Here is a 25,888-nt window from a genome sequence, read left to right as displayed (position 1 = left end):
ATAATTCTGGTTTTTCTAATTCTTTCTGTAATTGTGCCTCCTACACATAGACAATGAATTGGAAATGGCTTTATTATTCTGTTTTTCAACTTTGGACAAACTCTACTATGCTCCTTTGCCTTGCCTGTTGACAGTACCCAGGATGATGCTCAAAATAGCTCCTATTATTCACCAAAGTGCCCAGTCCCATCCAAAGTTAGATGGTCCATTCCGCTGCTCTTCTCCCACTCTCATTACCATGGTTTCTCTTTGGGGTCTTCTTTTCCTCTGTCCACTGGAGAATTGAGCATTTGAGGAAGTGAGCTACATTCATTTCCTGCTCTGAGAAGAGCAACTTTAAAGAAAAAGGTTTATTTGGCTACAATTTAGGTTGCAGTTTATTATCGTGGGGAAGTCACGATAGGAACTTGAAGGAACCAGTCACATGGCAGTCAAGAACAGAGAGAAAGCCAGGCAGTGGTGGCACATGTCTTTAATCCCAGCACTCAGGAGGCAGAGGCAGTGGATCTCTGTGAGTTCGAGGCTAACCTGGTCTACAAAGTGAGTTCCAGAATAGCCAGGGCTGTTACACAGAGAAACACTGACTCCAAAAACCAAAGGAGTGGGGGGGGGGGGGGGCAGGAGAGAACCCAGAGAAATAAATGCATGCATGTCTAACTACTCAGCTTACCTGATGTGGGATTCCCCTCTATATGCTGTGAATACCATTGGTGAATAAAGAAACTACTTTGGCCTGTTGATGGGGCAGAACTTAGGTAGGTGGGGTTGGGGACTAAACTGAATGCTGGGAGAAAGTAGGGCAGAGACAGAGAGAAGCCATGTAGCCCCACTGGAGACAGATGCTGGGAACTTTACCCAGTAAGCCACATGGCGATACACAGATTATAGAAATGGATTAAATTATATGTAAGTGTTAGCCATTAAGAAGCTAGAGCTAATGGGCCAAGCAGTGTTTTAAATAATATAGTTTCTGTGTGATTATTTCGGGGCTGGGCAGCCGGGAACCAACAAGCAGCCTGACACAACACTCACCTCTGTTTTTTCTTTCTTTTTTTTTTTTTTAAATAAAAACAGCATTTCTCTGTGTAACTTTGGAGCCTGTCCTGGAATTTGCTCTATAGACTAGCTTGGCCTCAAACAGATCCACCTGCCTCTGCTTCCCGCATGCTGCAATAAAAGGCATGCACCACCACCTCCTGCCACCTTCTCTACTCTTACACACTTCAGGACCCTACCACAGGGAATGGTGCTGCCCAAAATGGGCTGGGTCTTCCCATATCAATTAGCATTAGACAGTTTCCCCCACAGCCACGCCCATAGACCAACCTGACCCAGACAATCCCTCCTGACACTCTTCCTAGGGGATTCTAGATGTATCAAGTTGGCAATCAAACCAACCATCACAAAAGAGATGACAAGAAACAGAGTCAAGTGCTTGGGCAGGTGACAATTTGTTCGGGAAGCCCCCCAAAGACCTCTGCATCACAAAGAGGTTGGACAACAGCTGATCCACATAGATGGATGGCATAGGCAATGTTTCCCTCTTTCCTAACCTCAAGGGCAAATTCAAGATGGAACTCTGTCTTTAGAGGCCTCAAGAAACGCATCAGTGTCTATGTTCATAAAAGTCCAATCCCTCTCAAGCATTTCTGGTTGCCTGCTGTGCGCTTGGGGGTCTGTGTTCCTGCTGCTTAGAGTGGGTAGCTAGACAGGAGGTCAGACCTCAGCCTCCTTTTTCACAGGCAGGCAATCACTGAACAAGTCTTTGTGTTCTCTCATTTGGATTAAGGATAGACCTCTTTTTTTGCCTCCCCGCCCCCAAAAGAAGCAGCAGTAAAACCCTAACACTCCTCCCCAGATAGCCCCCATTTCCTTTTCCATATCTGTGAATACAGGCTTGATAGGGGCTAAAAGAGGAGGAGGAGGTAGAGGAGGAGGGAGAAAGAAAAGAGGAGCCAAGCTATCTCTAAAGGATGCCTTCTCCTTCTTCCCAGCAGCAGCTTCCAGCCCAGCTTAGCTCCTAACCCAGCTCTGGACCACAGAGCCAGTGCTAGGCTCCATCCTGGCCCCCATCCTCCACATCCCAGAGAGCCTCACAGCTGCACAATAAAACACCACACACTCCAAGAAGTGCCAACATCTTATTTATTATTTTCTGTTCCATTTGTTTGCTTTCCATGGCAAGTGAAAAAATAATTTAAACCAATCATATGTACAGAGGCTTGGTTACTCTTCCCAAGAACTTCCAGAAAGACCTCAGCCTCTTAGATAGCAAAGAAAAGTCACCTTTAACGCCCATACAAAACTCCACCTAGAAAAGTCTCATGTGTAGAAAGGTTGTCTTTATTACAAGCATCACATTTTGGGGACAGGAAAGGAAGCCAGAGTGGGAGGCAGGGGACAGTGTGCAGGGTAGGGCTCCACACACATCAGCCCAGCAGTCGGTCACCCTGGGTGGGGCAGCTGCAGTTGAGGAGGTTCAGGTGATCTGCAGTGGGGTCTCCAACATCTCCATGAGGAAGGTGTCAATGGGGGTGTCCCCAATGAGCTTAAAGAAGAAGAGGTGCTCCAGGCATTTCAAACCGATGGAGCGCAGAGCCGGGAGGCGCAGCAGCAGCTTGGCAAACCTGAAGGGAAGCCAAGGGGGCATTGTGACTAGGGAATGGCAAGAGGCACCTGCACCTGGCTGCGGTGGTAGAGACTGACTGACGGGTCTCCACCAAGCTGCCATAGAGATGTCTAGAAGCAGAGATGAAGGAATTGGAGGACTGCAACCCAAAGGGCTTCTACAAACTTCGGAAAGCAGCTAAAGGGCTGGTTCATGTTAAAGAAGAACCAGGATCCCACAGCATGTTGGCAGTCTTGAGTTCTATGACATGTTTCAGAAGAGCCCTCACACCACATCGATCATGGAACTGTACGGCTGACGTTGCCTGCCTTGCCAGCCATTCCCCTGCATTCCTTGGAGCCTTCCAAGATTAGTGTGAGCCCTTGGAACCAGGCGTGGCACAAGAGGTGTGCTGTTCTTGGGACAGCTATCACCACTAGATGAACACATGTTCCGACATGCCACATACCAGGCATGACCACAGACCCTGCCCTGCTCCCAGGAGACCTCGCTTTTTTTTCACAGTCTAGCTGGTTGTAGGCTGTGTGATCTCTATCTGCCTCCAAAACCGTGTTTGAGCTTTCAATCGACCAGTCGCTACTAATTATATGACCCGCTTCCTCCTCTGAGCTTTAGCCAGTCTGTTTGGGATATATATATATATATATATATATCATACATTGATCTCACATGCTCACACACCCGAGATCCACATATGTGCCTGTCCCATTACTCTAACACATGCACACAACCCTTACATCCACTCTCACCACCACCCCCATTGTGTTTTGAGTGTGAAAAGTCTCCCATAGGCTCATGTATTTAACCTGTTGGTCCCTAACTGGCAGCGCTACGTAGAAAGGTTGTGGAACTTTTAGGACAGGGAGCCTCACTACAAGAAATGAGTCACTAGGGGAGGGGCGGGTAAGAGGGGGCATAGAGCCTGGCCCTGTTTCATGTTTGCTCTCTGCCACCTGAGTGTGGTACAATGTAACCAGCTTCCTCCTGCTCCTGCCATTAGGCTTCTCTGCCTACCTTGTCTGCTCCACCGTGATAGTATCTCTCAGGAACTGTAAGCCAAGAGAAGTCCTTTTCCCCAAGTTGCTTTTGCCAGAGCATTTTATCACAGCAACAAGAAAGACACCCCCCAGCATGGACTTGTGCATACCCTCACTTACACGTGCACACTTACATACATACACGTGCACACACGCATCACATAGGCATATGCATACTCAGGTCGCCGTGCACGCACAATCTCACATACGTGTGTGTGCAAACATCCTTCCTCTCTCATGCACACATGCTTTAGCATTTGCCCATACATTCTATAATGGGGATATTCACTGTGAGTCCAGAAAAGGGCAGAAGGGCAGAAGTAACGTGGGAAGAGTTCGTGTGGCATCTGCACCGTCCACTCCGTCCCTTGATTTGAAGCGTTCTTTGATTGGATTATGTGACTTGAATTTTTCATTTCAAGGAGAAGTTTCGAATTGGAGTTTTGGTGTTCCTTGGAAATGTGCATACTTCTATATCCATGTCACATGATATTTCAAACCACAGCACTGAGGCTGAGGAAATAGTTCTATCAGTAAACCCCTTACCATACAAGCTCAAAGACCTGAGTTCGATACCCAGTACTCACATAAAAAAGGACCCTGCCTCAAAAACTAAAAAGACTGGCTTCTGGCCTCTACATGCACATGTGTGCACATCTGGATACAAAGACACACCTATATGAGCATACACGCAAATAAGACAAAAATAATCAATATAAGAAAAACAAATTGGCACCATCTGAAAAAATTCAGGGAAGGCAGGGATCACTCTTGGCTACATGAAAAAAAAAATTCAAGATATAGCCACTGTCGACACAAACTTTGGAACTCTTGATGATAAAATGTCATGTCCCCTGCAGCAAAGGGAAAGTGTGTCAAGAAGGAGGCTGCCCTCCTGCTCAACTCCCCTGACAAAAAGCTTGCCTTTGTAGCGCAAGGCTAGACTGAGATTAGGGCTGTCATTATTCTCCCAGTCACTGGGAACTAAGGCTCGAGCTCATGGAATGCACACATGCATCAGCCGACGCAGTCACTGCATCCTGGCTGGTGTGTCACAGCAAGGTAGCCTTTGAAGGTGCTTCTTGCATGTGCGTGATGCGTGTAAGTTCTGCACTCTGCTGCAGTTTCTGCTTCCAACTTTCCCGAAGACCTTGAGCCCCATGAGGTGCACTGCTCGATCCTGTCCACAAAGTGGCAGCACTCCACCATGGTGACAAGTGCCCTGGCAGGGAAGTGCCAGCATGCAAGTCAGAAGTCCGAGGTGACCAGCCTGTGTAAGGTTAGTTACCTGCCTCACAAGCCAAGTGACTCCCCTTGTGCACCTGCCAAACCACCTATGAGCTCAGACAGATGTCACCCCTTGTTCAAGGTACACTGGACAAGCCCAGGACACACAGGGGACACAGCCTCTAACCCTTTCCCAAACTTCCAGTTGAGAGTCGGCTTCTCTCTTAGCATGCAGAACAGTGGTTCTCACTCTGCTGGTCGTTATATATCTGATAATTACCTTACGATTCATAACAGTGTGCGTTGGGGGAGGGGGTCATCACAACATAAAGAACTGTCGTTAAAATGACTTCTTGATTTTTGCATACAAATGGATGGAAATAGAAAACACTATCCTGAGTGAGGTAAGCCAGACCTAAAAAGAGGAACATGGGATGTACTCACTCATATTTGGTTTCTAGCCATAAATAAAGGACATTGAGCCTATAATTCGTGATCCTAGAGAAGCTAAATAAGAAGGTGAACCCAAAGAAAAACATATAGGAATCCTTCTGAATATTAACCTTCATCAGGCGATGAAAGGAGACAGAGACAGAGACCCACATTGGAGCACCGGACAGAAATCTTAAGGTCCAAATCAGGAGCAGAAGGAGAGAGAGCACGAGCAAGGAACTCAGGACTGCGAGGGGTGCACCCACACACTGAGACAATGGGGATGTTCTATTGGGAACTCACCAAGGCCAGCTGGCCTGGGTCTGAAAAAGCTTGGGATAAAACCAGACTCGCTGAACATGGCGGACAATGAGGACTACTGAGACCTCAAGAACAATGGCAATGGATTTTTGATCCTACTGCACGTACTGGCTTTGTGGGAGCCTAGGCAGTTTGGATGCTCACCTTACTAGACCTGGATGGAGGTGGGTGGTCCTTGGACTTCCCACAGGGCAGGGAACCTGATTGATCTTTGGGCTGACGAGGGAGGGGGACTTTTTTGGGGGAGGGAAATGGGAGGCAGTGGAGGGGAAGAGACAGAAATCTTCAATAAATAAATAAATTAATTAAAAAAGAAGCAATTAAGAAAATTTAAAAAAAAGAACTGTCGTTAAAAGTTCACAGCATTAGGAAGGTTGAGAACCACTGGCCTAGAGGTAGCCAGGCCCTTGGCAGTCTCTTCCAAGAAAAACACTAGTTCTAAAATTTTAAAAGTGCTATCTAGAAACACTTAGATGCCAGTCACGGGGCAATGACTAAGCAACTGAAAATATAATCACACTGCAAAAATATGACAAAACTATGGAAAGTATTTTTCCTTTCAATAATCTGATAAAAATCCCTAGAATGGCCAAAGGAGGAAACCAAGGTGATGAAAGACACAATCTCACATCTGTAGATACAACGTCTATGCACAGACACATGGAACCACACGGACACTGGAACAAAGCAATATTTACCCAGAATATTTACAATAGATTTTTATTACCTGATTCTAACAACTATTTCCTCGAATGAAGCAGACATTGCTGTTTTAATTGGGAAGAAAAAGAATCAGGTTATTCTGGGATGTGCTTTTGTTCTTAATGATTAATAGCAGGACCCAGAATTAGTCCCAGAAAAAGAACAGCTTGGAGAACAGCAGGTCTAGTAGTATCTGGGGCTGGAAGCTTTGGTGTGTGTTGGGGGTATACACTTAATCCTAAAGATAAAACTAATGCAGTCTCTTGCAGTCTTCTGTTTCGTTTGTTTCCTATAAGACGAGGATCACAGTTTCCCATTTTAATCATTAGCAGAAAGGGAAAATTCTTTGCTTACCATGCTTTGTAGAAAACCTTTAAAAGGTTTGCTTAGACCAAATAATAATGTTCCAGATAGTGGAGCAAGGTCACAGAGGTGGATGCCCGGGACCAGCAGCTCTCGGAGCCTGTCCTCTGTACTGCATGACAGTCACCGTGGAGCAGAGACTGTGAGAGCAATGATGTCACTTCAGAGACTCGGGTTCGTATCTCACCTCCACTAGTGACCGGTTCTGCGATTTCAATTAAGTGACATGTCCTTTCTGAGTCTGTTACTTGGTAGAAAGGGGAACACATTCCCATATCAACCCATTTCTTCCCTTGTTCATCTAATATTTAAGGATATGTATAGAGTGCCCCTCCCAATCTGAGGAAGGCACGTCCCAATACCCTGGGTGCATTCCTGAAACTGAAGACACAACCAAGCATATACACAGATAGACACAGAAAATGTGCACATATATACATATGTAGCAATGGAAAATTAAACTTATAAATTAGAAACAGTAAGAGATAAACAACAGAAACAAATTATAACCATCAAAGTAGCACATTGTAACAAAAACCACTGAAAGGTCATGAATTCACTTCTAGAACTTCCCATTTAATGTTTTCAAACTCTGACTGCTGGTAACAAAACAGCGAAAAGCAAACCCACAGGCGGATGGGACAAGATGCTGTTCTAGCTACAGCCATTGCTTTAAGCACTAACGCTAGGGTTGTGAGTGGCGATATGGACAGACAAGACCTTAACCTCTCCTGAGCCTTTATTTCATTGTGCTGACGTAAGCACAGTCGGTCTACAGAGCCCCTGCAGCACAGGAGGCGCTCAGTCAATGGGGATGAGGAGAAGCTGCCTGGCCGTTAACATGGTCATTCTCTTATCACTCTCTCACCTGCCGGGTTGTTCCGGATACTTCTGCTTGGTGTAGGCCTCGAGCGTGGCATAAACCTTCTCTCGAAGAGTCTCCACCTCAGAGGGGTTGGACAAACCCTTGGCATCTGCAGAGAGCAATGGGTTTAACTTTTGGTCAATGCCTCAGCCAGACACTCCTCCAGACAGTGTCCCTGTCATACTGGCCACCTCCCCTAGCGTTAGGAGAGACACATGAACTCGAGCATGGGGACAGCTGGGAAGCAGGCAGATCACCTGTGCTGGACAGCTGTCCTTTCTGGGCATAATCTCCCTAACGAACGCGCAGCTTTACGGACTTTCAACTGTTGATAGTGAAACAAACCCTCTGCTGAAAAGTGACGTTCACACGTGTACCAGATGCTTTCTACATATTGAATGTAACTGTGTGGCGAGATGGGGCATGAACACCAAACCCATCCATGGCCTGCGGCAGAGTTACCCTAATCCTGGAGCTAAAGGGTGCCCTGTGTCACATGCTACTTCAGAAGACTGGACACACACAGCAACATTTGATGAAGTTGGTTGATTCCTCCTCTTGAAGGACTTTGCATCTGGACCTCCAGGATGCCGCTCCCTTCCCAGGGACCACACACTAGGCTCCTTTGACAGTTATTTCTCCCACCAGCTTGTGAGATTCTCAGTCTTCAGCCCTTTGCTCTGCAGTCTCTGCTCACAACTGATCTCTCCTCAGGCTTGTGGCTGCCTCCCAGTGCAGCCAGAGGTAGGCAGCTTTTATACAAACATACATACATACATACATAATACATATATACATACATACATCTTTGGTCCTGATTTCCCCTGTGAAGCCTTTTCGCTGAGATGTCTACTGTCCATCTCCAAGTTCATTGTCCAAAGACAAAATCTTGGTTCCAACCCACTCACCCTTAGAACTTGCTTCCCCTAGAGTTTTACCCATGTCAAATGAATGGAAATTCCATTTCTACAGTTGTTCTGGGAAATGAAACACCCTGAGACACATTTGACTTCTGTCTTTCCTCCACACCCTACGTCTAATCCACCAGCAGATCCCAGAGACTTTACCTAGAGATATACCCAGACTCTGACCATGTTTTACCCCTCCTTCTCTTTCACAGTGAGTCGCTGTATTTCTCATCTCCAGCTGCCCCCGACACACACCTAATGAGACTCCACACCCAGTTAAAATGCTTTCAGGATGGCTCTGGAGAGGGAAGGTGGTAAAGAGGAGGCTCTCCACTCTGATGGGTTCTGGGCTCAAGCTGCTCTGTCTCAACTGAGCTTGGAAATATGGCGGTGGGTGTAGGTAATAACATCAGAGCCCTGGAGGTTCGCCTTGAGAAAGGAACAACACTCACGCATGCACACATACACAAACACCCGTGCCGAGTCAAACAGAAATCACCTGGGTTAAAGAGCACAATAGCCCGCAGGCACCCGAGCTCTGACTTATCCATCTGCATGTCTTTCATCTTGGAAACCAGCTCTGTGAGGACTCTGTTCACGAGAAGCAAGGGCAGGGAAAGAGAGAAACATGAGTTCCAGGCCAAGGACCAACAAAACAAATCCCGCCACTGCTCGTGATGGACCTGCTCAGGTTCTAGACACTGCTGAAGGCATGGTATTGGGGTGCAGGGATGAAGACGATGGAGCCCCTCATCCTAAGGAACATACAGTGTGGAGAAGAAACTGGTGTGGGAACTACCAGTTTCATGGAAAAGTCCAGTGAGTGAATGAGTTCAAGAGTTCTCCAGGCAGGAAGCAATAACCTCCCAGTAGGGAATAGAAAGGCATCTCGAACGAGTTGGAAACACAGCAGGAAAAGCCAGCCCACAACACTGTACACTGTACATGTAGAAGAACCTGAAGAAGGCAGCACGGGTCCAAGGGCAAGTATGCCCAGGAACCATTAAAGTGCTTGAGAGCATCAAGGGAAAAGACGGGGAAGAGACAGATTGTAAGGTGAGCATGTATGTCTCCCAAAGAGAACACTCATGGTGGGGGGGGGCTGAATACTGGAACTCAGTTGACTGTTTTCTCCTCTTTACCAGAAGCCCATTCTTTCAGCTTCAAGTCACCAATCTACTTATTACTTTATTCGTTGTTTACTTTACATTATATATACTTTATATTGTATTTCTATTACTCTTTTCTTTATTAAAATGCACTTTAGTACATTTAAGGGAGAGAGTCTCTGCCATCCACGGTGTCACTTTGTGCCTGAGCTCGCTTCTGCTGTAGCCTAGAGATCTGGGATCCAGAGAGAAAGAGTCCAGAAAAAAAAAAAAAAAGCCCAACATAGCAGTCCTCTTGAAGATGCATCCTAGACCCTTTCTCCATCCCTGGCCCCTGGGATGTGTTGTTCCACTTCTTCACCTGCGGCTTACTAGCTGATGTCAGTGGTCCACCCAGGTCAAAAGCACGAGTGTAGCCCTTCATCTGTCAGGCAATGATGCTGTTCTATTTTATTACAATCACCTTTGCCCAAACCCCTCTCTCTCCATCTCCAGATTTATATTTTCATGTGCTTAATCATCTCTGGAAACTGGGCTCACATTTATAGTTCCAGCATTCAGGAGACTGAAGCAGGAGGATTATCACAAGCTTAAACCCAGTCCGAGCTATAGAACGAGACACTGTCTCAGTACAAAAGCAAAATGGTTTTGATATAGTCATATGCACCTGTCTGTTGTACATCAGCATTACAGAGAGGGAGAGGAAGAAAGAAGAAAAAGAGAGAGAGAGAAGTGTGTGTATACGCAATGTGCATATACACACTGTGTGCAAATACTGGAAACCGAGGGGATTCACAACCTGTCAAAGATGGAGCCAACGCCAGCACTGTGAGCACTGCTCCTGTGGACATGGAGGCCTGTGGCCAGCAGGATGCCATCTTGGACAGATACCGAGCGGTGGGAGAAAGAGGCGATCAGCAATTCATTCCACCCTGCAAGCGTAGAGAGGAGACCTTGTGGGGAAATCAGTCACATGCCTGCCTCCTTGGTAGTCAGCAATGCATGGCTTATCATCCCATGTAAAGGAAGCAGAACTGAAAATCCCGGGACGGGGAGGCTAAGCTGCAGCTCAGGGTGACACATGTAATTAGTGACAAAGGAAAGACCAGGGCCAGAGTCTCCTGACGTCGCGGCTCCGCACAAACCCCTGCAGCTTCTTAGATGCACACTAGAGTGGCAGCTCGAGAACGGGGACTCTTTTTGTCACCGTTGCCAACAAATGTGAACTGAAGCTCTGCCAGACAACAGTCACTGTTAGCTGAATGACGGAGACAGTGACTGTAGCTCATCGTCTCCGTCCCAGGACCTGACAACCTAGCTGTGTTTCTTCGGTGCCATCTATAGCAACAGCACAGTATGTCGCTTTCGGGGGACGCCCGGCGATCGCTCAGCATCTAACAGGGATGCGCGAGTGGACCGGTTCCCAGTGCTCCGCCGGTCCTCATGAGATCTCCCTGATGGCTCAGTGACAACGAGGAGCTACGGCAGATGTCAACAGACTGCAGTGTCTCAGATACGGGCGACAAGCTCGCAGCACAAAGACGCTCGAGGTGGAGGAAGCCTTGAGCCCCAGGTAACAGGCCTAGGCAGAAATTTCTAGCTTGCTCTCTCTCTCTTGGATGTGTGTGTATGTATGTGTGCATATGTGTGTGTGTGTATGTGTGTGTGCATATGCATGTGTGCATATGTGCATGTGTGGAGGCCAGAGGAGGACACTTAGCATTACTACTCCATCCCTCTTCTCCCTTACTCTCAAGACACAGGGCCCCTCGGTGAACCCTCAGATTGCTGTTTCAGCTAAGCTGACTGGACAGCAAGCCCTGGAAATCCTCCCATCTCCGTGCCACTCCTAAGCCCTAGAGCTCGGGTGACAGGCACATGCAACCTCAGCCAACTTCCCTCTTCGCACATGTGTTGGGGAGCCTGCCTCAGTTCCTTACGATTGTACAGCATGCACTTTTACACACCATCCATGCCATCTCTCCAAGCCCCCCAAATCTCTAGCTTTCTTATTCACCTGTAAGGTGGAAATATCCTTATTTGCCAGTCTTATAGCTGTAAGATGCGCTTCAAATTATCTTCAATAAAGTTATTTATAAATCTTTGAAGTTAAATGTAAAGTATAAAACTACAGAAATTTTTGCATGGGAGAAAAGCCCTACTTTCCACGAATGAGATTTCATTTGGGAATGGAAGTCCTATGGGAGGACCATTTAAATGTACAGGTCTGCAAAGGACATAAAAGAAGGGCTGGACACAGTGGCACACACCTTCAATCTCGGTGCTGGAGAGGCAGAGGTAGGCAGGTCTCTGTGAGTCCAGCCTGGTCTCCAATAGTGAGATCATGAGAAACAAGAATTGCAAGCTGCTCCTTTCCGGGTTCCACGGGTCATTTCAAAATAGTAGCCCTGGGGATTGTCTCAGGGCAAGACGAACCCCAATGTCTTACCTGCCCGGAGCAGAATGACCTGGTCCTCCAAGGTGAGATCTGAGAAGTGGGGGATACGTTTGGCCCACTCAACAAGGGTGAAAAGCTGCTTGTCGGCAGCATGGCATATGTTAGTAACAGGATCATTTGTCTGAAAAAGGAATGGGTTTCTGTGAGGTCCTGGGACTCTAAATACCCCTCTGTGACGTCCAGTCTCAACCAGGAAAGGGAGGCTGGATGGGATCCGACATACCGAGTTCTCCATGTTCATGTCACCGTAGGATTCTGTCTTTGGTTCCACAGCAAGCTCAGCTTCTAGAATCCTCTCCACGGGCATGTCTTCGTGGCCACTGTTGGCACATTCGGCCTCGCTCTCAGCTCGCTCCCGGCTTCTCTGCCTTTCTTCCTGCACAGCTGGCGTGTGGCAAGACCGACAGAGGTTACAGAGGGCCAAGGACCAGTTCTCCAGTATAGTATGAGACTCCTGTATAATATGAGACTCATCATGGTATTGAACCAGGGACACTGTAATGCTGACAGATGGAATGAAGACAGCAAAGCTGTTTCCTTGTGAGGGTAGGGATGGGTCTTTAATCGTTTCCATTGCGTTACAATGACAATCTCCGTCTTGGCTTCTTTAAGCCCCGATTCCACCCTTCTTCAAAGGAGCCCCCATCTCCTTGCTATCTCCATTGTGTCCATCCTCCTTCCTATTCTGCTGCCTCTGGTGAGCTGTGAGCACGCAATGGTTAAGGAGCAAGCCCATTACTGCAAAACCTCCCCTTGTCAGATTCTATGTATCAGCCCTGGCATTCACGTCCCATTAGGTAGGCCCCCTGTGCACCAGCCTGAACACAACATCACCTGATCCGACTTGTCAGGGAAGATCTTCAGGGAGCCAGCTGTGGGGATTTAGTAAGTGAAGGGGAGGAAGGATGTCACCTAGAAGACATTTCAGAATGTGCACTCATTTCATGGGTGGGGGAGGGCACATAGGCAGAGGTGTAGGCTGGAGTTACTTCTGCATTCCCCAAACTTGGCGTTTTCAGTAAAGTTCATGCTAGCTCTCAGAATGCTCGGTCCACACATTAGGGTACCAGGCAGACCCCACACCCCACACTGCCCTTCCAAGGGGAAGAGTTTCTGTTGGGTTCCTTTCTGTCTACAAGGCTGCTGTTTCCAGCTTAGTCCCAGCAGCGACGAGCAGAATTCGATATTGGAAGATGGTTTGTATCCCCCTAAGGAACGAATTCTAATCTAACTTGGTTAAAAGCACCTTCCCAAGCAGCCTCTCCTCCAGGTCTCTCCCTCACTGCTTCCTGCCCATAGGCTAAGGAGCCTTTATCCTCAGAGAATATGACGAGCTACGAAGGCTATCTGAAGGACCGGATCTGTGGTGCTGCACGCTGAGGCTCTCTTGTGAATAATGAGACGGATGACTCAAGACCAGAGAAGAGACCTAAAAACCACCACCAATAATCCCTACCAGGTAGCAATGTTAATTATGGCCCAGAGAAACAGGAAGAGGAGAGGAGGGAAGGAAAAAAGGAAGAAAGGAAAGAGACAAGAAAACAAGGAAGTGAGAAGAAAGAATTGAAAAAGAACAGAGAGGAGAAAGAAGGCGAGAGAAAAGCAAACACGACTCGGGGGCCAAAGACACCTCTGCCACATGCATGCAGATGCCCTCAGATCTGTCTGTCACTCAGCCTCCTCCCAAGCCGTGGTCTCCCTGTCCATGGGGCTGAATTCGGTGGTTGCCTGAGATGGATTTGTGGGGATTATCAAAACAATGTAAAATTTCGCATAGAATATCTATTTCCCCTTTCCCTGTGTGTCCCTGCCCTGGGGGCTCGTGTCTCTCCCACAGTCTCCCTGCCTTCCTCTCTCTCTGCTTCCCTTCCTTTCTCATTGAGTCTGTTCAGTGACAACCTGCGGGAACTACAGTGCATATTTTTCTCTCAGTCGGATTTTCTGGCTGAAGTTGAATGCTCTTGCACATATCTTTAAGAAATCAATTCATTCTTATTTGTCCTGATTCTTAAAAAGAGAAACAAACCGAGTCACGTTCTTTTTGTGATCGTCAATCAACTCTTCAAACAGTCTTGTAACACTTGAGGAAAAACCCTGAAGCTTCACAAACTGTGTTCCACTTCTCATTTGCCATTAATAGGGTAAGAAGTGGCTGCTCTCTCCTCCGGTCAGTACTATAAACCGCACTGCTATAGTTGAAGCAGCGCATTGTTATGGGAGGCTATGCTGCGTGACAGATACCCTCAGCTTCTGCTACAGAGAGCACCGTGAGAACCCAGGACCCTAGCTCATCACCAGCTTCACCCATCGACGTAGTCAACAGCTCCTGTTTATTTTCAGGTTCTCCAGCAGTCAACATGATGGAGGATTTTCCAAATCAGAAGCTATATTTCATATTCAATACTTTATATAGGTTATTATATCTCATTTAGCCCCTTCCGATAACAGGAACTGGATAACCTGCCTGAAGTCAAAAGCTAGGAAGTGCTGATGGCAGCCTAGGGACCCAGGCCGGCTAGCTCCGGAGCCCACTTGAAGACCCTTCTGCACTGCCTCCAGGGCACCAGGGCACCCGGACTAGCAGGACAAAAGGGTGTCTATACCATATATAGCCTTAAAACAGCAAGGATTTTTTTTTTTCATTTCTCTTAGTGAGATCTGGATGTTTTGGTGGGGAATGGCTTGATGCGGCCGTCATGTTCACACTGGTGTCTCAGCTGAGGAAAGCCACAGAGAGGCAAGGGTGGATGCAGGGAGACAGTTTGGGTTGCCATTTGGCTCTCGGCGTCCTTTCCTCATCTGTGGACTGGTTCCTGTTGGTTGGGTGATTCCAAAAGGTGCCCTTCTCCTGTCAGATTTCCTTGTTGGTGGCATCGCCTCTAAGAATGGGCTTCGTTGGTTCTTCTGGTGACTTCCTCAACCCCATAACAAGAGGTGTTGAGCAAACCCACTCAGTGAGTCGCTCTACCTGCAAGAGGAGGCCATCCTTCCTGCACAACCACGGAGACTCCCCAGGAACAGCGGGCACCTGCACAAAGCCCTCTAGTGATTAACTGCCCACTTCAATTCATTTGCGTTACTTAGCAGGATGACTTTCCATCTTTTAAAGCAGGAACACCAACGAGGAAAGAGCACTTTCAGATTTGTTACGCTCTGACACAAGGAGAGCCCACTAACTCACACTATAAATTAAAAGTTGAAACCGCTTAAATGCCCAGTGACATTCTCCGGAACTGAGAAGGCCAGTTCGTCAGACCTGTAAATGCCAATAATCCACCAAGACCGAGGGATATGCCAACATAAAAGGATTATAGCTGACCGGGCTTATAAATCCTAGAGGGCAGCGGCAAACCTGCCCTTTCCCCTTGAGTGAGACAAAGATTGGAGCAGGAAGCCAGCTCTACCTTGAAGGTCAGTCTGATGCTCCCTGGTGCCACAGAGAACAAGGCCTCTGACACCTCCGAGACCTGCTGCCCTCTTACTGGAAGGAAAACCGAGAGGGCCCAGTGTGGGTACCCGTCTTTGGGCTCCCAGAGGAGAGAGATGACAGAGGGAGAGATGTCTCCTGCCCGCTGAGCTCTGGAGGTAAGCCTTGAGAGTCCCTACACTCATCTTAACCTCCACATCAAACCTCTCCCTCCCGGCGTCCAGTGCAGCCCAGCTCTTCCTTGTACTTCTGTCTTCATAGCTCTTGGCCCGCAAGCTGCTCTCCTGGAGTAGAGGGGAGCAGCGGGCACCTACCTTCCCTCTTCATACCCATGACCAGGCACTTCTGGTAGCGGCAGTACTGGCAGCGGTTGCGCTGACGCTTGTCGATGAGGCAGTCTTTGTTATCCCGGCAGGTGTAGATGAGGTCTTTCCTTATGGTTCTTTTGAAGAAGCCTTTGCAGCCTTCGCAGCTGTACACACCGTAGTGTTTGCCTGGTTCCAAGAGAATATTCCATAGACTCAGGTTTCGTACAGCAACGAAGCCCGTGGCTACCCGCTAAGGAGACAGCTATAGCCCCTAAGCACCAATAACGACTCCCAAAGAATGCACCACAGGACCCAAAGTTAGCATAAATACCATTTTTTTTTGTCCCAGACAGCGTCATTAGAAAATGCCTTACCTCAGATTTTGTTGACATTTATTTTATCAAAACATCTCTTGGATTTGGATAAGGAAATACCCCACCCCAGCTCAATATTAATATTTGAGTGTACATAACAAATAAAAAGCTGTTTAATTGCCATGTATTAGTATCCAGCAGGGGAAGAACCTTGGCTTAATTGATATTTCTCAAAATTGAAGCCCAAGGTCTCAGGAAGCCACTAAAACTTATTATCTTGTGCCATAAACTGTGAACAATCCTGAGCTACTGCCTTTGATGTAAATGCTATACAATCCTTACAGCGTAGCAGCATACCCAAGCTTGGGGAGAACATACATTACTGGTAAACAGTAATTTTGCTTCATCTAGAATAATTGGTTGCATGCGTCACTGTCTCTGGGACCTACAGTTATGCCTGGCCAGAATGGCTAATTTCTGTCAAGAGAGCTGCCTGCCACCCCTGTCTCCATACAGATACCGGGAGTCAATCACAGTGCTTGCGCTAAGGCAGTGGTTCTCAACCAGTGGGTCACGACCCCTTTGGGAGGAGTCAAATGACTCTTTCACAGGGGATAGCAGATATTCTGCATATCAGGTACCTGATCATTCATAATAGCAACAAAATTACAGTCATAAAGGAGCAATGAAATAATTTTATGGTTGGGGGATCACCACACATGAGGAACTGTATTAAAGGGTCGCAGCATTAGGAAAATTGAGCACCACTGCTTTAAGGGAAGCCTCTGTGCTGTACACTAGGCAGCTATGGTCACACGGATGGAGTCACAGAACTTGAAATGTAGTGAAGTGGATCATTTAAAACACTTTTAGGTCAGATTCTAGAATACAAAATGTGGTTCCATGTAGTCACAGACCCAGCTATCTAATTCTGTTTTATTTCTGTTGATGCTAAAATGCATGGGAAGTCCCTGGGAACTTGCAAATGTCACTTCATGCACCCTAGAGCCTCCCTGTCAATGGAGATCATCCTATGAGGTGCTGGTGTGAGACAGCCTGCCCGATAATTCGCTGTGTGGAATTCACTGGCTATGCTAATTTTTGGAATTCACAGTAATGATAAATATGGGCCTTCATCTTGGCCCCAGGTAACTTAATAGTTTCATCTCTGGAATATTCAACTTTGAGAAGCAGGACCCTAATTTGACCATAGTCATCCCATGACTTTACTACACGCAAAGGGACCTATACCACCTTCCATTAAAACAACCAAAACGAAGCAAATGCTTTGTTGGGCTGTGACTGACACTCTGTCATGGCTCCAGTCATGTCTTTATGATTTGAAAATGAGTTCTAAAAGCAGGCAAATGTTGGTCATGAAGCTGAGGAAGTCTGAGGTACTGGTAGCTTTCAACGTTACAGCCTGATGTAGTAACTGAGAAGATGGAGACACATTCAGTCAGCCCTCATGTCCTGCTATAGACAGGCATGCTTTGTCTTCTCATTATTTTAATAGGAGAAGACTGTGTAAGCCAGGCTCACTTCAAACTCACGATCCCCCTGCCTCACCACTGAGTGCTTGAGTGCTGGTCTTACAAGCAGGAACCCAGCACACATGTCATTCTCGTTCTCAAACTCAAATGTCTTTAAAAAAAAACTGATGGAGGAAGAAGCTGGAACAGAAAGAATGGAGAGGAAGGGAAAAAAGCAATTTTGGTAAAATGGAAGAGAACAAGCCAGTGGAAACACATTCATGTCCATAATGGCATGCTAAAAAAAAGAAAGATCTAGCATGTTGTAAAAGGATAAAACATCATAGGCTAAACATTTAAGAGTTTCTCTTTCATGGGGATATTATGGAAATTTTTTATTGGTTTTATAATTATGTATTTGGGACACTCGATGATTATAAGAAATACTTTTTTAAAAATTAAAGAAAATTTAGCATGGGATATTTGATCATCACTTAACATCTCAATCCCAAACATGCACACTATTGTGTTGCTCCAGAGAGTAGTCTCTGAAACATTTCCATGGAAGCCAATCTTTCAAGATAGAAAATGTGTTTTAGAATCATCAAGACTACAGGCTTTGGACCCCATGAACAATATCTATAGCTCCGCCCCCGGTCCCACTGAACCACTGTAAAGGGTCTTTTCATTTCACTGGGTGCTGTATACACATGGAGCAGAGGAGGGAACCCTTCTCTGGAACTCCATTTCAGGGGATCCATACCTGAGGATCTGTCCCCACAGATGGCACAGATGTGTTTCACCAGAGACCCAGGGCTGGTGGATGGGTAGTTCATGTTTCCAATCCCAGGCAGACCTGGTAAGGGCTTGATGTCCTCAGAGCTGCTGACACTGTTGACCACATTTAGCTGCAAGAGATGCAAGCAAAAACATAGAATAAGACATAGGCAGGGCAAGCCCAATCCCCCAAGCCTCTTGCGAGGAGCGTGCACTTAGCTCCATTTCAAGAAGTAACTTCCAAGTACAGAGTTTCCCAACTGCTCATCTGTGACATGAATGTAAAACCATGGGACAGGTGCACAAGATGAAAGAATTCATTTCTAGAAGCTAAAGCATTACCAGAGCAACACAGCACACCTCTGTTTTCCCTTGACTCATGTGTTTCACTTGAGCTAAACTGTACTGCACACATAGACGATGTCAGCTGTGCGATTTTAAATGTTTTATCAACTACTCACAGCAAATTCAGCAGGGCACCAGGAGGAGCTATGGCCCTTGGGCAAGACATGCAGATGCTAAAAGCCAAGCCTTCTCCTCCTACCCTAAAATGCAAATCCACTCACTAGTCAATCACTGGACATTCCCCAGGGCTTTGAGACAAAGACCACTAGTTTAGGTTCATGAAAAAATGGAAGAGAAGGGCAGATGCTTGACTCATCTCTGTGAACTCACTGAAGATGCTAGCCCCAATGCTTTGTCTCCGCAATGCCTGGTAAGCCCCTCTCCCCACCCCACCCCTCACAGCGTGGAGCTGGTGCTTATGGATGTCTGAGTAGGTCAGCTTGACTTTCCTGGTCCCCATTCCTTGTCAAAGTTGAACAATTCCTCCCCACTTATGCTGGGGCCCTTAAGGTGTCCAAGAAGTTGGAGCTCAGTGTCTGCCATCATCAGAAAACAAGTTGAACCAATCTGAGGCAGTCATCCAGTCAGAAACAGCCTGTGGGTACCCAGCAGCATTCTCAACAGGACTAAGAGAGACATATAACCTAGAAGGTCTGTTTCTTCATCCTCAAAAAATGTTTGGTTTCCTCAAGGAATCAGAATATGCACAATTATGAACGGATATTAGAGGGGCTCAGTCAGGAAAGTACTTCCTGTGCAGTGGGAGTGCCTGAGTCAAAGCTACAGGTTTTTTAAAGTTAAAATATGGTGGCATGCACTCAGAAACCCAGGGCTTGGGAAGTGAAGACACGTGGATCCCTGGGACTCTCTGGAGGGCTGACCTAAGCAAAGCAGCAGGTTCCGGACCAATGAAAGACCAGGATCAAAAGAAGAAAAGGAGGGAGGAAGAGGCTGAGGAGGAGGAGGAGAGGAGAAGGAAAGAAGAAAGCAAAAACAGTAAGACAGATGTAAATAACACCCAAAGAACAACTGAAGTTGTCCCCTGGCCTCCATAGGCAAGCTCACACACGTGTGTGTCTTCAAACATACACACGCACACACAATGCACAGGCAACTGGAAGGAAGGGAGGTGGTGCAAGTCTGCATATGTGAACCTGCTAGAAACATCAGGAAAATATCTGAGGGCTGACACAGGGTCCACGGACTTCCTGTCATCTCCATGAAAGTTTAATTATGTTGTCTAACCATGTAGCTAGAAGTCCAAATTGAACCAGAGGTGCGATTTCTCTCCTATTCTGGGCCTTCAGTGGAGAAAGAAAGACCAGTAAAACACAGCCGATAATAGCGTCAAGTTAGGTTCCTTTTAAAACCACCAGCTTTTCAATTCACTAAGCAAATATTTATTGAGCATGGGAGACAGACAGAGGCTCTGGGTTAAAGGCTGTGAATATTTTATTAATTTTTATGATGGATGAAAATGTGTGATGGAAGAATTCTTTCCCACTTTTTATGCGAGGTTAAAGCCAGGCTATCTGGAGCCCATGTCCAGTCTTTCACCCTGCGTCTGTGTAGTGCAGACACGTTCCACACCTGGGAACTTTGAAAGAAAATGATGCCCATGGTTGGTGTCTGGAAGTTCTCTCATGGTGGGTCTGAGGACTGATCTTGCAGTGGGACTTTTACCACTTCACTCATGACACGGATGTACCTTTACAGGTTTAAAAAAAAAATCGCTAACATGGGCAGTGTTAGCACATGCCTTTAATCCCAGCACCAGAGAGGCAGAGGCAGGTGGATCTCTTTGAGGTCAAGGCCAGCCTGTTCTACAGAAAAAGTTCTGGAACAGCCAGAATTACACAGAGAAACCCTGCCTCAAAAAAAAAAAAAAAAAAAAAAAAGATTCAGTGGTTAAGAGCACTAGCTGCTCTTCCAGAGGACCTGGGCTTAAATTTTTACAAAATTGTCTGTAGCTCACAATTGTCTGACACCCTCACATAGACACACATACAGGCAAAACACAAATGTACATAAAATAAAAATAAACCATTTTAAAATATAAATTAAAAAAATTTTAAAAAGAACCACTGGCATGGTATGAATCAGGACACTGTGAGCTCTAGGCTTTTCCTAAGTGCCCCAAGGACCTATCAATTAACACTTGGACCCATATAAATGGAAGCCATTCCATCAGATGAGCCCAAAGAGTGAGCCTTATGGCTGGTCACAGCTCTGTCCTCACATCCTCAGGTGGACAAGAAAGATCATCATCTCAAGAAGACATCACTACCCCTTTGCCTCCCACCTCATCCCCTAGCTCTGCAGCTGCACCCTGCAGTAACCACAGAAGGGAAATCAATGCATTGACCATCTCTGGAAGCCAGATCAATGCTAACTACTACTGAAAGTCCTCACGACAACCCAAAGAGGCCTTCCTGTTTTATTCCGTGTAGGGTTGAGGGGGTACACATGTGTGAGCTATTCAGGTGTGTACGCCTGTGCGTATGCAGAGGCCAGAGAAGATGTCGAGTGTCTGTTTCCATTATTCACCTTTATTCTTTTGAGACAGTCGCTTGCTCAGCCTGGAGCTTGGCTGGTGGCAAGCAGGCACCAGCAATCTCCCTTCCTCCATCCCACACAAGACTGGGATTACAGGCTCATGGGCAACCATATCTAGGTTTGTATGTGCGTCCCGGGATTTGAACTCAGGTCCTCATGTTTGTACATCCTGTGCTCTCACACAGTGAACCATCTCTATAGCGCCCTATTTCTTATATGAAGACAATAGCCTTGCCATGGGTTTTTCTTTTATATTCATTCAGTAACATTGTGGAGGTTCCACCAGCAAGAATATGCAGGTACGGCCTCTGGGAATTGCCGAATAAAATTGGGTGGGATAGTTGAGGAAGGAAAAAAAATTATGCTCTGTGAGATCAGGGAACACTTCCTGAAGGTGACAGCCCTTGGGATAAAACCTGCCCCCAAATTGGTAGCAGGTGGGTGGGCTGATGATGGGTAAGGTGAAGACTTTGAATGCGGCCTGAAGGGAAACCCAAGAACCTGTGCAGCAACTGTACCCACGGGGTAGATGTGGGTGGTAGATGAGATTGAGCAATGGGCAGGGACAGAGTCTCGGAGGCTCAGTGGCCTGTCTGGGGAGATGGAATTAGAGGCCACTAGAAATTTTGAGCAGAGGGATTATGGCTTTCAAACTCAGCCTCAGTGAAGCAGGGGGTGCAATAGACAGGAAGGATGGGAAAAGACATACTTAGGTACCTCACAAGGCCAATCACCGGGAGCTAGGTGCCCGGGGTCATTCCTCCTCCATTGTGTACTTGGCTGGGGCTGGCAGGAGGCATGAGGTCCTCACCTGCCCTTGCAGTTTCCTGTCCTTGCAGAAAGCCACAGAGGACAGGACAGTTTTACACATTCTCTCCCCATTCTGAGTCAGCAGCCTCTTTCCCACTTCTCATGAGTTCCAGTGGTGGTGGGACAAAGGGGTCAGGACAAGCGAGTTGATGTCCTCTCCGCCATTCACCCTCTGACTGGCTTGGCATTTGTGTGGGCTGAGACAATGGTGCAGGGTATGGAAGGCAGCTGTTGTCAATACAGACCTATTAGCTGGCTGGCCCCCGAGTCCCTGAACCTTAGCTGTCTCATCCCATTAGAGGCAGCCCCGCTGAAACAAGCACTTTAGATCTGAAATTCAGCAGGCGGTCTGACCTGCCACTACACACAGGCTGGCTGCGTCCTCAGAATGAGACAGGAGTACACTGGCTCGTCTCATTTGTGCAGATTTGGCCAGTGGTCGATGCTTTTTGAATACCTCTGGAGCCATTTCAGAACATCGGCTCCACTTCTGAGCTGCCTTCAGCCTCAGTTACTCCATCCAGACCAGGCTCAGGGTTCTGATCCTATTGCGGGGTGTAGAACCCATCTCTAATCTTGTGGTGGGTCTGGCCTCACTCTTTCTCACTAGAGATCTTGACCAGGTCCTATCAGAATTTGTTTTCCTCATCTCTGGACTAGATCAGTGCTTTTCATATGGGGTGTGTGTGTGTGTGTGTGTGTGTCTGTGTGTGTGTATGTGTGTGTGTATGTGTGTGTGTGTGTCCTAGACATGAAAAAGTTGAGCTTACTTATATTCTGAACATGCTTCACCAAATCTGAACTCTCTCTCTTTCTCAAGTGAGGGTTTCCCTGTTACTTTGGAGCCTGCCACGGAACTCGCTCTGTAGACCAGCCTGTCCTCAAACTTACAGAGATCCGCCTGTCTCTGCCTTCCAAATGCTGAGATTAAAGGCGTGCACCACCACTCACTGCCTGGCTCTGATATGTTGCTTGAGACAGAGTCTCACTCTGTATCCCAAGCTAGCTCTGAAATAATCCTCCTGCCTCTGCCTCCCAAGCACTGGTATTACAGGTGAGCACCATTATACTCAGCTAACCGAGTCTTTTTTTAATTGACACGTATAGTAGGTTTCCAAATACAATTTTGTTTGAAGATTTTATAGTTAGGTTTCTTTTTATCATCAGATTGGATGCTCTCTAAGTCTATTCCAACTATAATATTTGCAGTTTTATGAAAATATTTTCTATAAAAATGTAAACATTTGACAGAGTAAGAACTCAATTGTCAATAAAGTACCAAGCCCCCTCCCCCCCACAACAAATCAATAGGGATAGCACCCAGGTCAGGCAGCAGAGGCCAGTGGGGAGAGAGGAGGGAGACACCAAATATTTGTGGGACCTTTTCAGAGTCTGTCCAACAGATTTATGCTGACAAATATACAGCGCTTTGCACACACACATGAGCACACACATGAACACGCATACAATGAGATCTGTAGCCTAGATGACTATGTGAAAGTGTTCAGGTACCCTCTCAGATCTAGATCTGGTATCTAAAAATTGCTCACTCTACCAAGATGCTCCCAAAAGGGACTGAATCATATAGGTATACATATATATAATTCTTATATGTAATTCATATCTATTCAATGTGCATATAAATCAAATGTATATAATTCATATGTAACATATGTGTATATAACCCATGGGTATATGATTCATGTATGTGCATGTGTGTATAGATATAATTTATATAGGTGTGTATAATTCATATACGTGTATATATATAAATCATATATTTGTGTGTGTGATTCAGTCATGTATATGAATCATGTGTATGTTCTCTAGACCCTTTCAGCAACATAGTGTGCTTGAGTCAGGGATCAGTTTGTACAATATATACATGATATAGGAATAGGGATGATGATAATAATAATAATAATAATAATAATAATAATAATAATAATAATAATGTCCTCTGGCTGCCACAGGGCATTACAGACCTCAAGAAGCATTTTCAAATCCATATCTCCTTTGCATTCATTAAACTCCCTTTAGGAAAACCAGGACAAGCATTTGTGCCCCACACAGAGAAAATGAAACTTAAACAGAAGGGAGCTAAAGTCGCTTGTGAAAGGTCACACGGTCCTTGTCTGATCCGTGCCAGCTCAGTTCTCCTCGGTCCCCAAGATCGAAAACCCAGAGTGCACTCAGAGGAGTTCAAAGAGCATAATAACAGAGCAGCGTGGGAGACCCTGTCTGCTTTCCCACACCAAGCACTTCCTCCCCGCGAGATTCCCGAATTGTACTCACAGGTCACGGAAAGAGCATGCTTCAGTGGCGAGCTCCCACATACTCAGTGCTGAGCAGAGAAGACGGGATGTAGGAACAAGCCCTAGCCAAGGCTCCAGAGCCTAAGTCTCTGCAGCTAACATCGAGACCTTTTGAGGGTGTCACCTGGTTAACTGGGCAAAGTTCTGCTGCATGTGGCCCCGGAGCCCGAGCCCAGAGCGCGGCTCGCTGTCTGAGGCTGCTTCACCAGCACTTGGCAAGCTTAATATAGCTTCCAAAGCCAAACTTGGCCCGGCCTCTGCACACAGCCCAGTTGGCCAGGACCAAAGCTCTCAGCTGACCTTTCAACCCCGATCCCTCTGTACAGGCATATGGTCCAGGAATAGCGGCCCTGACACACAGCTCTGAAGATGAATTTATTGGCCCAGTTTGGCTTAATTAGAAGTGTTCATTACTAAAAAGTGTGATTATTATAAAAGCAGCCTCGGAGAAACAGTGCTGCCTGCTCCCTACCCACAGGTCCTGCACTCTCTCAACTGACACTGGTTTATATGTCTTCATATATGTCACAGATCGGGTGATTATTATTTAAGATTATCTTGTTTATTCCTTAGGTTTTTGTCTGTTTTGAATGTTCAGCCACATTTGTAGCTTCATACCCCCAAACTAGGGTGGAGTCAAATAACACACAGGCACTGTAGGCCCTCACAGTTCTTACCTACATATGTATTTATTTATGAACTTACTAATTGTGTGTGTGTGTGTGTGTGTGTGTGTAGACAAAAGTCAGCCTCAGATAGTATTCCTCAGTAGCGATCTACCTAGTGTCTTGGGACAGGGTGTGTCACTGGGGCCTGGAGCTCACTGGTGTGTCTAGACTGGTTGGCCACTGAGACCCAGGGATCCACCCACCTTTGCCTCTGCAGTGTTTGAGATTATAAGCACACGACCACACCCAGTTTTATATGTAGGTTCTGGGGATCAAATCCAGGTCCTCATCCTTTACCAACAGTGCTATCTTCCAGTCCTGTTCTTGTATCTTTGAAACAGGTTTTCATTCTGTAGCCCAGGCTGGCCTTGAACTCACTATATAGCTTCCCAGGCTGGCCTTGAACTTATAGCTATCTTTCTGCTTCAAGCGGCCAAGAATTAGGGTTACAGATATAAACCACTATGACTCATTTATTTAAATGAATGGCAATGGCCTTCACAAAACCCAGCTTTCGCCTTTACACTGCAATGTATCTCTCTAAAGACCAGAACAAACCCTTTCTCCCATAAGTTGCTTTTGTCACGTACAACAAACTACCACGATATCTCTCTAACTACTCTCCTCCCTTGAATGTGTTTGTAGAAAAGAAAGTGAATAAAACAAACCACACTCATTCTGAAAGGCAGGAAATGGCACACATATCCCACATTCTGACTACCCCCCACAAGGTCTCTGAGGCCCTAGCACTGATGATCCAGCAATACACAGGTCCCTTCTCTGCTCCTCTTGAGTTTTGCTCTTGCACGTGCAGTTCACCCAAATGCTATGGTTTCTCTGCATGA

General features: G+C 46.5%; 1 protein-coding gene across 2 annotated transcripts in view; it reads right to left on the bottom strand.

Moving 5' to 3' along the window:
- Positions 1-2,322: 2,322 nt before the first annotated feature.
- Positions 2,323-25,888, bottom strand: part of Rxrg (retinoid X receptor gamma) — a 41,667-nt gene continuing 18,101 nt past the window's right edge. The window contains exons 1-9 of one of the 2 annotated variants that reach the window (XM_050158329.1): positions 24,356-24,581; positions 18,336-18,480; positions 15,793-15,972; positions 12,275-12,435; positions 12,043-12,172; positions 10,393-10,525; positions 8,984-9,075; positions 7,580-7,685; positions 2,323-2,627 (exon numbers count right to left, since the gene is read on the bottom strand). In XM_050158329.1, coding sequence (XP_050014286.1) covers positions 2,480-2,627; positions 7,580-7,685; positions 8,984-9,075; positions 10,393-10,525; positions 12,043-12,172; positions 12,275-12,435; positions 15,793-15,972; positions 18,336-18,408 — 1,023 coding nt within the window. In that variant the 5' untranslated portion in view covers positions 18,409-18,480; positions 24,356-24,581 and the 3' untranslated portion in view covers positions 2,323-2,479. Of the gene's footprint in view, positions 2,628-7,579; positions 7,686-8,983; positions 9,076-10,392; positions 10,526-12,042; positions 12,173-12,274; positions 12,436-15,792; positions 15,973-18,335; positions 18,481-24,355; positions 24,582-25,888 lie in introns of those variants that run through there. The other variant, XM_050158330.1, reaches the window with a different exon arrangement.

Source organism: Alexandromys fortis, unplaced genomic scaffold (assembly GCF_014885135.2).
Source record: "Alexandromys fortis isolate MF-2015 unplaced genomic scaffold, M_Fortis_MF-2015_v1.1 scaffold_97, whole genome shotgun sequence".
Taxonomy (NCBI): Eukaryota; Metazoa; Chordata; class Mammalia; order Rodentia; family Cricetidae; genus Alexandromys; species Alexandromys fortis.
This window is presented reverse-complemented; position numbering and strand designations above follow the sequence as displayed.